The 14,876-nt window shown below is 40.8% G+C and overlaps 1 protein-coding gene across 5 annotated transcripts in view; it reads left to right on the top strand.

Moving 5' to 3' along the window:
- Positions 1-8,152: 8,152 nt before the first annotated feature.
- Positions 8,153-14,876, top strand: part of LOC127384335 (putative threonine dehydratase) — a 28,026-nt gene continuing 21,302 nt past the window's right edge. The window contains exons 1-2 of one of the 5 annotated variants that reach the window (XM_051618578.1): positions 8,153-8,310; positions 12,478-12,504. In XM_051618578.1, coding sequence (XP_051474538.1) covers positions 8,168-8,310; positions 12,478-12,504 — 170 coding nt within the window. In that variant the 5' untranslated portion in view covers positions 8,153-8,167. Of the gene's footprint in view, positions 8,661-12,477; positions 12,505-14,876 lie in introns of all 5 variants that reach the window. The other 4 variants (XM_051618575.1, XM_051618579.1, XM_051618577.1 and 1 more) reach the window with 4 other exon arrangements.

Here is a 14,876-nt window from a genome sequence, read left to right on the forward strand (position 1 = left end):
TTCTGCATTAGACAATGCATCAGCAATGAATATAGGTAATATTTACCATATGAGGGACTTGTGGAGATATCTAATGAAACATAGAAACAGCTGGAAGTAAATCCCATTTTGGATTACTAGTCAGCCTATTCTTCTTGCCTCTTAATTACCTCAAGGTCACAGACAGATGCAAAGGAAAGAACAACTTGCCAGAGAGAGAAGCCAAGCTAATCACTCCAGTGCCTTTCCTCTGAAAATTTACAGAACATGTATTATTTTACAGCCAATGTAGTAAAAAACCCAGGTTAAGATTCCTTCCAAACTACATGTGTCAAAGGAAATATAATACTACAGCAGGATGGTAGTAGTTCCTCACATCTTTAGCTGCAGTTTTTCTTCAAGCATGCTTCTGACACATGCTTCTAGGCAGAGACTGAATAAGAATGTATGGATTTTTTCATCTTGCTGTCTGCATAGTTAATGGCATGGTGAGTCCTGTCCAACAAGCTTGTCCAACAGTACAGGTAGCTATTACTGTGTGGTACTGGCTTCTTACCTCTTTAATTCCAGCTGCAAATCTGCATGGAAAGACAACATAAGTACTTTCATAATACCACTATTTAATAGAATGTGTGGTAGTTGCCATAGGGAAATTGTGTAATCATGAATGGGAAGAGAAGTGCACATGAAACAATTCCTTTTAAAAAAGTTCATCCAAGGCATTTAAAACCTTGTGAGAGTATGAACAAATTAATAGCTAATAAGATCAGCATGCACCACAAGCTCTGGAGGCAAGGCATTATTTCAGACTGTTAGAAAACAGATGTGGACTCTGGATTCTTGCCCTCTACCCCTTATTTTGAATTTCTTTTTTTTTTTTTATGAGGTCCTTGAAGTGTGATCATTTCCATTTTTGGGGAGAGGGTGTGTGTCTGATGGTGGCTATTCCTGCTATTAGTTTGCTACATCTGTGAGGGTATTCTAGTTAGTGTTAAGGATGAAACAGATAAGAACAAGAATTACTAACTGAAACAAACAAAAAACTTCTTTGCACGAAATCAAGATAGCATGGATGCTGTCTCTAATGCCAAATTTTTAGGACATTCTACCTTGCTTTTAGAGACCAGTTGGCTCCCAGTACATTAAATTATCTGTTACAATACTCTGTCCAGATGTAGTGAAATGCTTTAAATTGTCTGTCCCAACTGTTCTTTAATACAGTCCCACCACTGGAACTCATTGTAAGAAATAGTATTTCTTCGTTCAGATATTCATCTGTGTAATCTTGTATTTTTATTTCTGTATTTTCTGTTTTTTCTTTCTTGAATACTACTTTTTGGCATCTACATAATAATGAAGGGATAATTTTCTCTTTCATAGCAGTGACTATCTAAGGTCTTTACTAATTAACATTGAGAAAAGAGGAAGTAGAAGATGAGAGGATAGAAAACATGGAAGGAGAAGAGAGGACTCATCGCATGTGTTCAAGGAGTAAGAAGCATCAGAAGTGAGGATAGAAAACTAATATAAATCATCAGGATGTTATAAATAATTCTGAGGTAATATCTTCTCTTTGAACTATTGTTAGGAAAGGGAATTAGGAGAAGCTGATGGGACGAGAGTCTGCTGTTTGAATTTAGAAGAAGAAACTGCACCAGTCCAGGATGCAGATATTGTTCTGCTGGTGTTAGGTGCTCACCCTAGGAAACTGGGAGGGACTTGATGGTGCCTCCTTGATGGAGGTGGTGGAAAGAGAGCTTAGGAGTGAGCAGAGAAGGGTGAGGTGGTCCAGAGCAGAAGGGCAAACGAAGGAGCACAGGGAGCGGGCTGGTTAATGCGAGTTAATGTCACCTGGCAGCAATGGAGCTGCCTCTCAGGTGGCCAGTGAGGTGATCTATTTCTGTCTACATGGCCACCAGGTTACCCCAGCAGCAGCTCTGTCTCCACTGTCTCTGGTATTGGGTTCAGGCGGCTCCTGGTTTGCTCTTCCCGCAGCGGCACTTGGCGAGCTGAGGGGCAGGCTGGGTACAGCCCGGGTGAGCTGATCCCCAGCACAGCGTGAACTGCAACTGAGAGTTCAGTGTTTTAATTAGACACAGTGGGAGGGGAGGGAAGAGGATTTAGATCAATGAGAGTCTAGGCCAAAGTAGCAGAGCATGAACTGTTACGTACTTGACCTTGAGTGTGCTTAGACTGTCGGGGAAGCAGAGGAGTTCACGTCAGTGCCGATGCTGAGGGGCTGGTGTCTGCTGCCCGGCACAGCCTTTATTTTTGTCCAGCAGAAAACATCATCTGTTCTTCACTGCTGAGCAGTGACATGTCAAACATCTTCAAAGGTTTTTTAGGCCTCTGAAAACACCATGTAGTAATCTACAGACTGCAGCAAATTAGAATCTCTTTGAGACTAAGTGTGTAAAAAAAACAATCAAACAGCGACAACTGAAGAGCAACTGATAGTTTTAGCTCAAATTCACTTACCCTTTGAATGCCTGGTGATCTTTGTTAGTGAAAATAAAGTTAATTGTTTTGTTAGTACTTTAAAATTACCTGGTGCAGCTGTGATATTCTAATGCTATCTGAAATAGTGGATGGTGAATCTGCCAATCACAGTTGCTGTGCTCTGTGCAGACAATCTCATCAGTATTTTCAGGGATTCACTGTAAGGGCCTCAGCCACTGCACTTTTCCTCTGCTGTGAACACAGCTGCATGACCAGTGCTTTAGACCCAGAAGGATAAAAAACCTGGAGTTGGTGCTAACATAAGGCATCTCATCTTACCCAAGCATACCTAGATACAGTCTTTGCTAATTCATATAATTGTAAGGTGAATTCAAATACATCATTGTATACTTCCATGCATCTGCAATGCTAATTAGCAGCCTCTGCAATGTTAGCCCCCAAGTTGAAATTGAGATAAGTAGGATATCACAGAGCTAAATATCCCAAATAGCAATGCAAAATATTTTGCTGGTTCTTATCAGTTATTTAGTCTCAAGAGTAAGGAATGTACATTTTTTTTCTAACAGCACAGCTGTAATTCCCAGTTCTGTTCAGCTATTGAAATGTGATTGCTCAACATCTTACAATTAGACCTATTATGGATATAAATACTATACTGAGGAGAGAATTTTTGGACCTCCAATGTAAAGTTTTACTCTTTGAGAGCTCTTTGAGAAATATCTCACCCTTTCTGCAAAATACTTACCGGATAAGCAGATACAGTCTGTCCCACATAGTAACTTAACTCAAAACACACCCAGGCTTCCCTCTAGTCTCCTATGCCAGCAATTAATGTTCTTTGAATTGGTGCCTGTTCTTTGTATCTGACACTACAAAATATAGCTTGAGGACACTAGATCTGTTTTCATTGATTTCAGTCTACCTTATCAGTCTTTTCTCAGGTCCCTAAAGATAACAAATAGGAACATTGGCATCTACACAATAATGAAGGGATAATTTTCTCTTTCACAGGAGTGACTATCTAAGGTCTTTACTAATTAACATTGAGAAAAGAGGAAGTACAAGATGAGAGGATAGAAAACATGGAAGGAGAGGACTCATTGTGTGTGTTCAATGCAACAACTATGGGTCACTTTCTATCTGACAAATAGCAGCAGTGGGGGTTGAAACTCTGGTCTGCATTATAAATACTATTTTATGCAGAAACTGAGATGGAAGTTAAATTAGTATGCTAAATTACAAGGAAATGTGAAGCTTTTTGGTGTCTGTTCCTTATTTTTATTTTTAAATGCTGATTCTTCTTGAATTGTCTGTATTTATTTATCCATTTAAATTATTATACTGGTTCACCACCACATTTGCATTGATACATTGCATAATCCTAAATTATCATTTTGGGGTTTTGTGTTGCTACTCTCTGAAGAACTTCTACTGTTTTTCTTGGCTTAACTGCAGACTATCTCCACCCTATTTCTTTTTGCAACTGATCGAATTCTGCAAAGAATTCTCTGCTTTGGATAGACTATCACTTCCCACCCATGATGTTCTCACTGGGGTTGGAAATTTTATTAATTTTATTTAGTATGGGGAAAAACTTGGCTAACCCTTCAAAACTATCTTTCAAGTCCTGTAATTCAATGAAGTCTTTATTTGCAATGGCAACAGCTATTTTTCCCAGTGCTGTCCAAACTTTGTTCTCTCTGGTTACAAGAGAATGAAGCACTGTTTTCCATTTTCACAGCAAAATGGTCCTATTTTATTTCTCAGGTTTTGGATAAAGAGCATAACTTTGTTTACATGATTTTCCAGAAAAAAAACCCAGCTGTTATTTTCCACATTATGCTATCTTTTAATGGCTTTTGTGCCAGGGACTGAGGGAGGAAAGCAGGCAGTCATATACAGCCTAATTAACGTAAAACTGTTATTCTGGGACTTGGATTTCCCACTTCTTTCCAGTCCTGGTCTTCGATCTTACATGCTAGCACAGCAGCACAGAATTTCAATTCTGTCCCTTGGTTGAAGTCTTTGGGTTTTTGTTTTGTTTTGTTATTTTTTTCTTTGGACTCATTATCTAAATACATTATCTAAATGATATTATATGATGGCATGGATAAAAGCACTTCTCAAGAACTGTCATTTCCGATGTATATGGTGACCCTGGTAGAGACTGGTTTTACTGAGGTCTCAGTTAGGTATGTCTAAAGCTGTGCAGCTGTAAATAATTATTTCTTTACACAAACACAAACATTGCAAGTGGTGGCAGCATGTAAGATGTAAATGAAACCTCTGGAAGGCTGTACAGCACTGAGGGGCTGGCTTTCTTCCCTTATGTCACCGTTTGACTCAGGTTCGACAACAATGCTCTCGATCCCCTCCCACCCAGGTAGGGAAGGAGAGAGAGAAAAAGAGAGAGAGTTGGCTGGATTGAAAACTAAACTACACAGCTTTAATTAAACACTAATGATATAAGAAAATATATACAATTATATACAGATATGTTCAAGTATGTGCAAGAGCCTCTCACCTCCCCCCACCCCCAGCAACTCCCACCACACTCCCCTGAGCTGGAACAGTCCTGAGAAATCCCGGAGCTGCTGCTGGAGAAAGCAGAGAGTTACGAGGGTCAGGAGAGCTCGAGCCTAAGGGTCGGCAGTGATGGATGGACGGAGTCCTCCCCGGACGCCGGCCATGGACGGAAGAGAATGGAAGAAGAAGGAAGGAAGTTGTCTTCTGTGATCTCTGACTTTCCTCTGAGCTTATGTAGATATATGGAATGGAATATCTCTGGCCAGTTTTGCTGTCTGTCTAACTCAGCCTCCAAGGAGGGGGTCACAGATCTCCCCGTAGTGTCTGAGCCGGCACAGTAAAGGTGTGACCTTAAAGCCCCAGCAGTTAGAAAAACATTCCACTGTCTTACCAGTTTTAGTTAGAACAGAGTGTTGCTAGTTAAAAGAAAGCTCACTGAAGAAAAAAAAAAATCAGTAAAAAGGAAAATTGGCTTCATCCTTGCTCAAACCAGGACACCTTAGGACCCACCAAAGAGCAGCTGGGAGGAGGTCTGAAACTCTAGATTTAAAAAGAAATGCGATCTGATCTGAGAAAAACCTGTAACTTCACCTTGTTCTTGACAGTTTCATGGCAATTGTGCTGGGTTTCACTTGACCATACCAGCAACGTAATTACTTATCCTCACTGCCCCTGCACCACCCCCCCAACCCCACCAAAGGGAAGAGTCAACGACAGTCACTAATAGGATGTAGCCTTTATCACCATCTAGTCTAAATGCGTAAGTGGTCTACCATGTCCAGTGTGCCTTTTGGTGTAAATGAAGTAGATAGCACAGTAGGTAACAGGTGCTGGATTCCTTCCCCACAGCTGGCTAGGTGCTCTTGGTGGCGGTGGGAAGCAGGCTGTGTGACACCCTGCTGCTGTGGCTGTCACTACTTGCATCCACTGTGTCAGTTGTAATGCCTCTCTAACAATCACAGTCCTTGGCTTGGAAAATGTCTGACAAGGCAAAGAAATCAGGATGGAGCTGTAGGCTGCATCATAGTGCTTTTGTCATAGCTGTTTGTCTAGGGGTTAATCTAGTTCAAGTGTATTAAACCTTAAATCAAAAAGCGTCAAATATATACTTTTGTTCATCCCAAGTATAAGTATTCTGATGTGAAATTGTCCCCAAGTCATTTATTGGGGGTGTTACCTTCTGCTGGAGAGTCCTGGTTCTTGGACAGCAGAAGCACATCTGCCACCTCCTACTATTAATTGATTTAGTAAATAAGCATTTCCTGGAGAAGGACCTTAGGGAGATGTAGGAGACCAGATTAACTTGCCAGGTAGCTGAGTTACTTAAAAGATTCCAGTACCAACAAAGAGAGATGTCTTAGAGAAGACACACAGATACTAAAAAACCCATGCCTGTGAAAGATGACAAAATCCAGTTGCTCTAGAAAGAGGAAGCAGGGCTGCTGCACAGCCTGTGGGCAGACAGTGAAGCTGGATGCGTAAAGTGGTGAACAAAGTGTAAGAAGCTTGTAAGGACAATGAAGTTTGACAGACAGAATGAAAGGAAGACACATCTAATAATAGTGTGTTTAACTGTTTATCTCTCATTAAGAAAATAAGCAGCTCAGAAAATGGTCATAGTTAATTTCCAGCAATTACCAGTGATGCAGTACCTTCTAAGACACTGCACAGTCAGCGTCTCCAGCACACACTTAGGTCAGGGCTTTGAATTAATGTTTGTCATGTGCTTAAATCTACAGCAGAAATTTCCAAATATCCTTTTCCCTAGTGGGCTACTTGTTTGGGAGTGCTTTAGAAGGACAGCAATTCAGTGCCTCAGGTACTTCTGTCCTGAAACAGCTTTGTGAAATCATTTCTAACTGCTTGGCCAAGTGGTCCCAAAAATCCTTTTACTGGTTTTGCATGGTCTGCAAGTGCTGATGACAGCTCAGGGCCCCGTTTTGTGCGGAGCAGAATTCATGTCAAGACTCAAGCACATGGCTCTGGGCTCCCAGACATGTGAAAGCTGGGTGTTGCAATTTTCACTGCTTTTAAATTCCCTTTCCTGCTCACCATTGCACTTCAATTGTGCTATAAGCAAACTAATAACTCTACCTGCCTTCTCTCTGTGCTTCAACGCACTGGTGAAGTTGGCCTGAACTTCACTCTGACTTAGAGCTGCAAGTGCTGGCAGCAGCCAACTGCTTTTTTGTCTCTTCACGTCTGGCAACAGCATGCTGCTGGGTTGTGGCCATGTGTAGCACATGCCACCTCCACAGCCTGCACATCCACTGCCTGGAAAGGGAAGGGTAGAATAGTTTGGGTCGGAGAGAGAAAAAACTGAATCCGGAGCTTCATCTGTACAGATCAAGGCAGGGCAGTACGAACCTGTCTGTCACACCAGTGTAGGGAAGGCTGCATCAGCACAGTTCCATTTCCTAGAGATCCCAGAAGACTATTTGATCATTTATTCTGACTCTCCCATATAAAACAGTTTACAGTATTTCTCATGGTACTCTGTGGGGAGGGTTAGGTTACAACCTGGGATAGATTTTATGTTGTGCCTGTTCTTTGTCTTGAAGGTTATGACTTTATACATTAACAACAGAAAGTAGAGGGTACTAAGGAACCACTGATACCTGGAAAGGGACACCTGGTCAGTTTCCAAACAGCCTGAAGCCTGAACTCCACTAGGATTGTATTCCAGAGGAGAGGAACCACAGAGGGACCCCCTGCTCCCATCCCCACTGTACAACCATATTGCATCTGGAAAGCTGGCACTGCCTTTGCTAATACTCTCTAAGGGCAATGAGGAACAGATTTAGATGCTTTTTTAATGTCTTTTGCTGCAGTCTTTTCCCTAGGTGATCTTTACTTTTCTGTCTGTATGATCTGTATATCTCTGTTTTTCTGCTACAAGGACTTCCTCCAAGAGAAGACCTGAACAAAGTAATTGGTCTCCTCTGAGCCTTGGTCAAGAAGATCTGTGTCCCTTGGTGCTGCCTTAAAGGATCCCTGCAGGTGACACAGCCACCACAAAAAGCATCCGTTCCTTTCTTGCTGCCTCTGCCTACCTGAGTGCATGCCGTCAAGTCATGGGCCCTACAGCCAGCCTAGCTCATGCTCCACAGCTAAGCAGTAAGTAACTAAAGCTTCAAGTGTCCTGCTAACAGAGCGTCACCCAAGCATAATCCAGGCCCTGACTCAAATTGAGAAGGACAGGATGGCCTGTGAAATAATCTCTTTAAATAGCAGCAGCCATCTCTCTCAAAGGCACTGCCCTCCCCCAGCCTGCGCTGGAGAGCTGCTTACCACACATCGCTGCTATTTCCCACCCAGGCACTGCAGGGCTGGCACTTCTCACAGGCAAGTGTGTCCCCTGCCCACAGTCTCCCAGCTTTTCTTTGCACCAGGAGTTACAATGAATTTTGCAGCACAGTTACTCTACTTCAGGGTGTTAAAAAACAGAAGTCCCAGGAACCGCTCCAGGGAAGATGAAGACTACGATCCTTTCTGGCAAAGGTTGGAGAATATTGCTGTCTGACTTAGAGCTAGAGCACTCCTTCCTCCCCCTCAGGGGTCATGGTCAACCCTCGGGGTCCACCAAGGGCCAGGCCCACGGACATGACAACCCCTGGACCCCTCCTGCCTCCTTATGGTGTCATAGTTGGATTTTTCCTTCACCTCGTTGTTTATTTAGTCGCTGTGTTGTATAGGTAATGCTTTATTTTTCCTTTCTTTACTTTCTAAAAAAAAAAATAAAAAAATTGTAGTTTTCTGGTGTCTCCCAGGGCTTTGTGGGTATGAGTTGCTCTTGGAGTCGTCTATTAGAAGCAGTAGAGATTTGAATACTTTAAGCCCATGGAGTTCTACTTTTTTAATTTCTTCCTGAATACAGTATTAAAAATAACTCTGGACAGGCCCATGAACTGCTGAAAATGTATCTTGGGGATAGCCTGCATCAGATCCTGTTATTACAAGTGTTCTGTGGTTGTCTTTGTTATGGTGCTTATGGTCTTGAAATCCTGTTTTCAGACTTGGGTGGTGGAGAGGGAATTTAGAAGATGTTTAGTACCCTTGCATAGCACCAGCCAGGGGTTGTACACCCACATGGCATGGTTGTGTTTGCATAGTTTCACTCCTCCACAGTTGTTTTCTTCCCCTGTTTTATTATCTGGACACTGCTAGCAAGATCATAACCTGGTGTTGCCAGATGTGGTATAAACAAGGGGCAGTTCTCATTTCCTGCATCTTACCAGTAGTCACAGATGTTGCTAACATTGAAAACATAAAGTGTTTCAGTGGTCTCAATGCTGTTTATAGACCCCCATGGAAAACCAAATGGCAAGACAAGACCCTAGTTCTGCATTGAAAAAATGCTTGCCTAAAGTCACACCTGATGTGACAAGCTCTGCAGCTTATTGAAAATCTTAAACCGGTCCTTTCATCACAGAACCACTCTTTCCTCCACTTTGAGTTATGCTGTTTGCTCTTTATTACATGTGAATTATGGAGAGTTGTTAATCACCAGGGAACCTCTAAATTTGGAATACATTTAACTTAAAGCAGAAAAAAGTTTAATTAGTTGAAGAGTTTTAACTGCCAGACTGTATGCAGTGTTTGATAGTGATCCTTTGATATTCACAGCTGTGGGTGCCCCATAAAAACGGCTTAGAGGGATGGGTCTGTTTGAGGGACACTTGGAAGGTGTTGAAGCAGAGGTAACCAAGAGGGGCGGTGACCTTTTGAGTTCTTGCTTTCAGATGACTTTTTCTCATGTTACCTATTTAGTAACTGACACCCAGTTGCCATTGCTAGCAGTAAGCAAGGACATTTCAGTAGTGTGTACAGAAGACTGCCAGCAGATTATGACTACAGATGAAGGCAGATACAGGCTCAGGCTCTGGCAAATCTGACTTACTGAAAGAAGGAGATATTTTATCAGAAGTGATAGTGCAGCTTGGTTTTTCCTTGCATGAACCAGAGCTTTCTTTGCATTTGTTGCTGGTGTAACATCACACAGCTTTGTCAGACCTGTACATGGTGTGTAGAGTTCCAGATGCCTGCTCAATCTCAACGCTTGGTTATTATGTACTTACCTATACTGGATGGTCACGGTGCATACAGCCCCTAAGTTTTGTGGCATACAGGCTAGTAACTAAACCCTGATCTCTTAGTCTTTAAGACACTCTGGTAAGTAGTCCTGCTACGAACTTCCTGAGGGAGTCTTAGGCAAGTCACTCGGTCTGTCTGTGCCCCAGTTTCTACCAATAAAGTTGAGCTAATACTTACTTGTCTTTCTGTTTAGTGGAAGATGTTGACTCCTATGTTATTTAGGAGCAATCACTTTGCTCAGGGTTTAGGTATCTAAATGTCAGAGATGCATTTTAAATTTCCATCCTGTAATTGCCACTAGTTGGAGTGACGCAGTGTCAAAAGAGTGTTGCTAAGCATTAGTGTTCTACAAAATAATGATAATTCAAGAAAGTTTTTTGAGTGCAGTATTGTCTTTGATCTGTTTTAACGTACTGCCCAAGAGAGGTTTAGAATGTGCCTTCCCTGTGCCTGGTGGAGTTCACTGTAGCCCTCTGGATGACTCTCAGACACTGCACAGTGCAGACACTTAGAATTGCTGCCAGTGAAGATGTCTTTTTATGATGCTTCTTGACATTCATATCTCAGCAAGCCTAAATTTTTCTGTCATTTCTATATCATAAAGACCCACTCACACAAGCTGCTGAAACATTTTTAAGAATTGCTGCTATTGCAGCATTTGGGTGTGTTTGGTGAGAGAGTTTAAAAAAAAGTAAAGGGGAATGGGTGAGGTCAGCAGGGATTCTGCAGAAGTATGGGAGCTCATGGGGATTCACACTGCCAGAAGGAGTTGGGGTGGAGTGGGAATGTTTGAGAACTATTGGGAAAGGAGACTGCAACAAATGGGGAGGGTATCGGAGAGGTGTGGAAGGCCAAGGCATCTGAAGGGGTTAGAGGAGGTGGGGCTGGAGACGTGGAATAAAAGGGATTAATGGACCTGGGTAGGTTCTGGGTAAAAGAAGGATTCAGGTGAGGGAAAGGGCCCTCTCTGTCATATCCTAGGACTACTTTTTTCTCACTGCTTTGAGAGGAGATCCCAGCCCTAGTCACATCCCAGTCATAAGCTGAGCATGCAGCTACCTGCAGCAGACTGCTTCCCTCTGCCTCATCTCTCCCAGTGCATGACCCATCTCTGCTCAACACTTTGAAGAATGAGGTGGAAGTGACTCTAAAGGGGCCACTTTCTGCTGTAATAAGCATTCTCAACTTGTGGGCATAAAAATGCGGAAAAAGAAAGCAGAGAAAGCAGATGACAAGCATGTCTAAAACTTTACCAATGTCTGTTGCTCAGTGTGCTCCAGGAGGGAGTTGAGGGAGCCTGAGGATGATGGCAGCATATAAACATGGGCTTAAGATCCCCTTACTCCTAAAGCATTAAAAAAGGATGAAATATAGAGAGAAAGTAGATGTGCGTATGTATATATGCATGTGTGTTGATGAGTTAATTACAGGCTAGCCACAATTCATTGGAATGGTTTGAAGTGGTATTCAGGCTTAACACTAGCCAGTTTACACTCTGCCTCTGACCAGTCTCAGTTGGGCATGGAAATTTGAAATTCCTCTCATGGCATAGACCTCTAACGATGCTAAAATAAAACGCAGAGCTTCTACTGTTCTGTTGGTCCTTCTTCCTGGAGAGTGTGTATCATTGTGAATACAGACAACAAAAATTGCTGTGGAAATGACAAAGAAATGCTGAATTTTCAGTCTTACAGTAACAAGGTTTAATTTCCTTCTGTGGCACTTGAATTTCTATCTGTGAAGCAGCACACTTTTAAATTTTCTGCCTGCCACTTTCATGTGATATACCCCTAGCATTTTTACTGGGAGAAGCAGTGACAAAATCTTTCCAGTTGGCTATTTTCTGGACATCCATGACTTCGTAGATTTTTCACTCCTCCAGTTTTAGAAGCTGAAGAGATCCAGTGTATCAGTTTAATTTGTTTGTTCTGTTGCCATGTGGACCCTGAGAAAACTGATCTGCAGGTGCTCCATCTGACAGAGGCATGTAATTGTCCTGTCATTGCAGGACAACTGCATGGGCATTTCTTTTCACTGTAAAGAAGGCAACAATTGTGGTCTTCAGGTACAGTATGCACAACTCCTGTATTTTATCTTCCTAAAATTAGTTCTGCTGGATTTATTAATTTATTGCTGTATTACTATTTTTCCAAACTTCCCCAAACTTTCCCCAGTGCTATTCAACTTGATAAAAATTATCAGTATATTACAAAAAAAAAAAAAATGGAAACAGAGAAATTATTCATTTCAAGTTGTTGCTTTTTATCCTTCTAAGAGTATATTTCAGCACACACTCCTTGCATTGGCTTTAAGACTTCGAACTACGTAAAGCTATCTGCTTAAACAAATTGTATTTTTTCCAGTTCTTTAATTATTCATGGATGTCTGCATACAGATCTTCTCTGTTATTTTTTGCAGTTATGTTGAGCAGCTCTTCTTGAAAAAGTAGGTTTATAAACTGTATTTTCATGTTTGCTTTTACTAATCACTTTAAAGGTAAAATGTCATAATTTATAACCATGTAACAAAACCTGCCAGCTGGATATTTGTTTTACGGTTGGAAATAATCAGACTTTTATATGAAAACTTTCTGAGAAAAACTCCAAAAAAGGAGAAGTGATTCATGTGAAAGGAGTAATGTTTTATGATGCTCGGGTTTGCGTTTATATTGGCTGAGATTTTCATCTGGTGGGGCATGATCTTTAGAAAGGGGCCATACTTTGTTACTGTGCATGAGAAGTCACGTGCTGTCTTCTTCCAAGCACTTGCATGATTTGCTGCCTGCTTTGACTGTTGCTGCATCAGAAATTCATACTGAGGTGGTCTGTGCCAAGCATACATACCCTGTTTGAGGAGAGAAATGGATCTGACCCAACAGGGCTATTAGTTTCCTCTTTGTGATGCGTTGCCAAACCTAAACCCCGTTTACCTTGGGAGTCTGAGAGCTCTCAGTGGGTCTGTGGCACACTCAGGTGGGTTCAGTAGTGAAAAAAGTAATTCACTAATGCAAAATAAAAATATGTATGTGGAAGGAAAGTAAAAATTCATTTGAAAGAAATACAGACAATGCATATACAATAGTATGATATTCTTTGGTTATGAGGTTGCTGATCTTTCAGATGCAAATGGATGATAATTTTGATATTAAACATTGAGATAGTCATATTTAAGATGTGAAGATATTAAGGTTGAAGAGCCTATACATTTGACATCTGTTTGACTTCTTTTTTTTCCAATGGTCATAAGGTATTGTCTCCATTACGGTCCTGAGCAAATAATCACTGTTCATGAGAGCAGTGTTGCAGATCAAAGACTGAGCATTTTATTTACTTCCCTCCTTTGTTCTGCCAAAAAAAAATTCCAACAAACAAACAAAAAACCCCACAAGCCACAAAAAAAAAATAAAAATCCAAGAGTAGGGCCAAAAAGCAGTATTCCATTTTGGTTTTTCAATTTGCAGAGAAGAAAATATTTAATGACTCAAGTCGTTAAATAAGTGTGGTGGGGTGTTGCCCTGTAATTTGTACCTTCTAGCATAATCCTGGTTCATCAATAGACATTTTGTGGTTATTTTTTGCTGGTATTGTTATGGGTTTTTGTAGCTGATTGCAATAGTTGCAAAGAAAAAGTGTGAGTTTATCTCTTGTCTCAAATGCTAGTCAGTTAAAAAAAAACAACTCAGAAAAATCCCAAGCTTTTTTTTCTAAATGTGTATTATTTTACCTTATACCCTTTTAAACCTTTGCCAATGCAAGAAATATAATACATTCCTAATGCTTTCTAAGCATTTTAGATAATGCATTTAGAAAGAAATTCTATATGTTATTCTTTTTTCAGAGTACTTAGGTTGCTTATGGGCTACTGTGATATGGAAGATGTGTTCATTTTTGGGTTTTTTAGGGGTTGAGGAATAGGGATGGGCTTGGGAGTAGGGAATGAACTCCTAACAGAGATGTGTACTCTTAGATGATGATAGCTGTTGTTTATGCAACAGTCTTATTTGGTTCCCAGAACCATGGGCTGTGCTAAAACAAGTTCACAGGAAGACAATCTGATCTGTTTCTCACCTTTGTATTAACCTAACTAATATGCATGAGAATTAACACTTGAAGCTTAACATCTTTGTTAAGTGTTGCAATCCTCTAACCCCAGAAGAGCAGAAATGCAGAAAAGTATGAAATAGAGCTTCTTGATAAGCCATTTAATGTGAAAAGAGAATGCTTGGTTTTTGGCTGTATCAACTTGAAGATATTTGGAAAATATTTTAAATCTCAAGTGTCAACATAAACAAGTTACGAACATGTAAGTACTTTATTTATCTTAGAAAATAGTGTTGAACTCATTCATTTTGGGGAGAGAAGACCTTGCTACAAAACCTGTTCTTCTTTGTCTCCTGTGAGGATATATGGGATGACTGATGCTACTGGTATATCACTTGATTCAAGTAACAAAACCTTTTATGCTGTCCCTATTGTTATGTGAAGTCCTCAGTGGAATAATTGGAAGTGTAACAGGAAGCAGAGCTACTGGCACAGATTATGGGACCACCAAAAAATTATGACACTGCCAAAAGCAGCTATTTCTAAATATTTTTAAATTCTTTTTGGAAATGATTACAATGCTTATTACGGTGGTGATTGTTGCTGTAAAACTAGGGTGACATTTGCTTTAGCCAGCCCTGCTGATGAATAACTGTGTAACTTAAATCCACATTACTTTGTGAAAACATTATATATAAATAATTTAATGTGTGTATTTATTTGAATGCCCTTTTCTCTGAATAGATTAATATTAAGTCCTTCATGTAAAAGGGCTTT

The sequence above is a fragment of the Apus apus genome, chromosome 4 (assembly GCF_020740795.1).
Source record: "Apus apus isolate bApuApu2 chromosome 4, bApuApu2.pri.cur, whole genome shotgun sequence".
Classification (NCBI taxonomy): Eukaryota; Metazoa; Chordata; class Aves; order Apodiformes; family Apodidae; genus Apus; species Apus apus.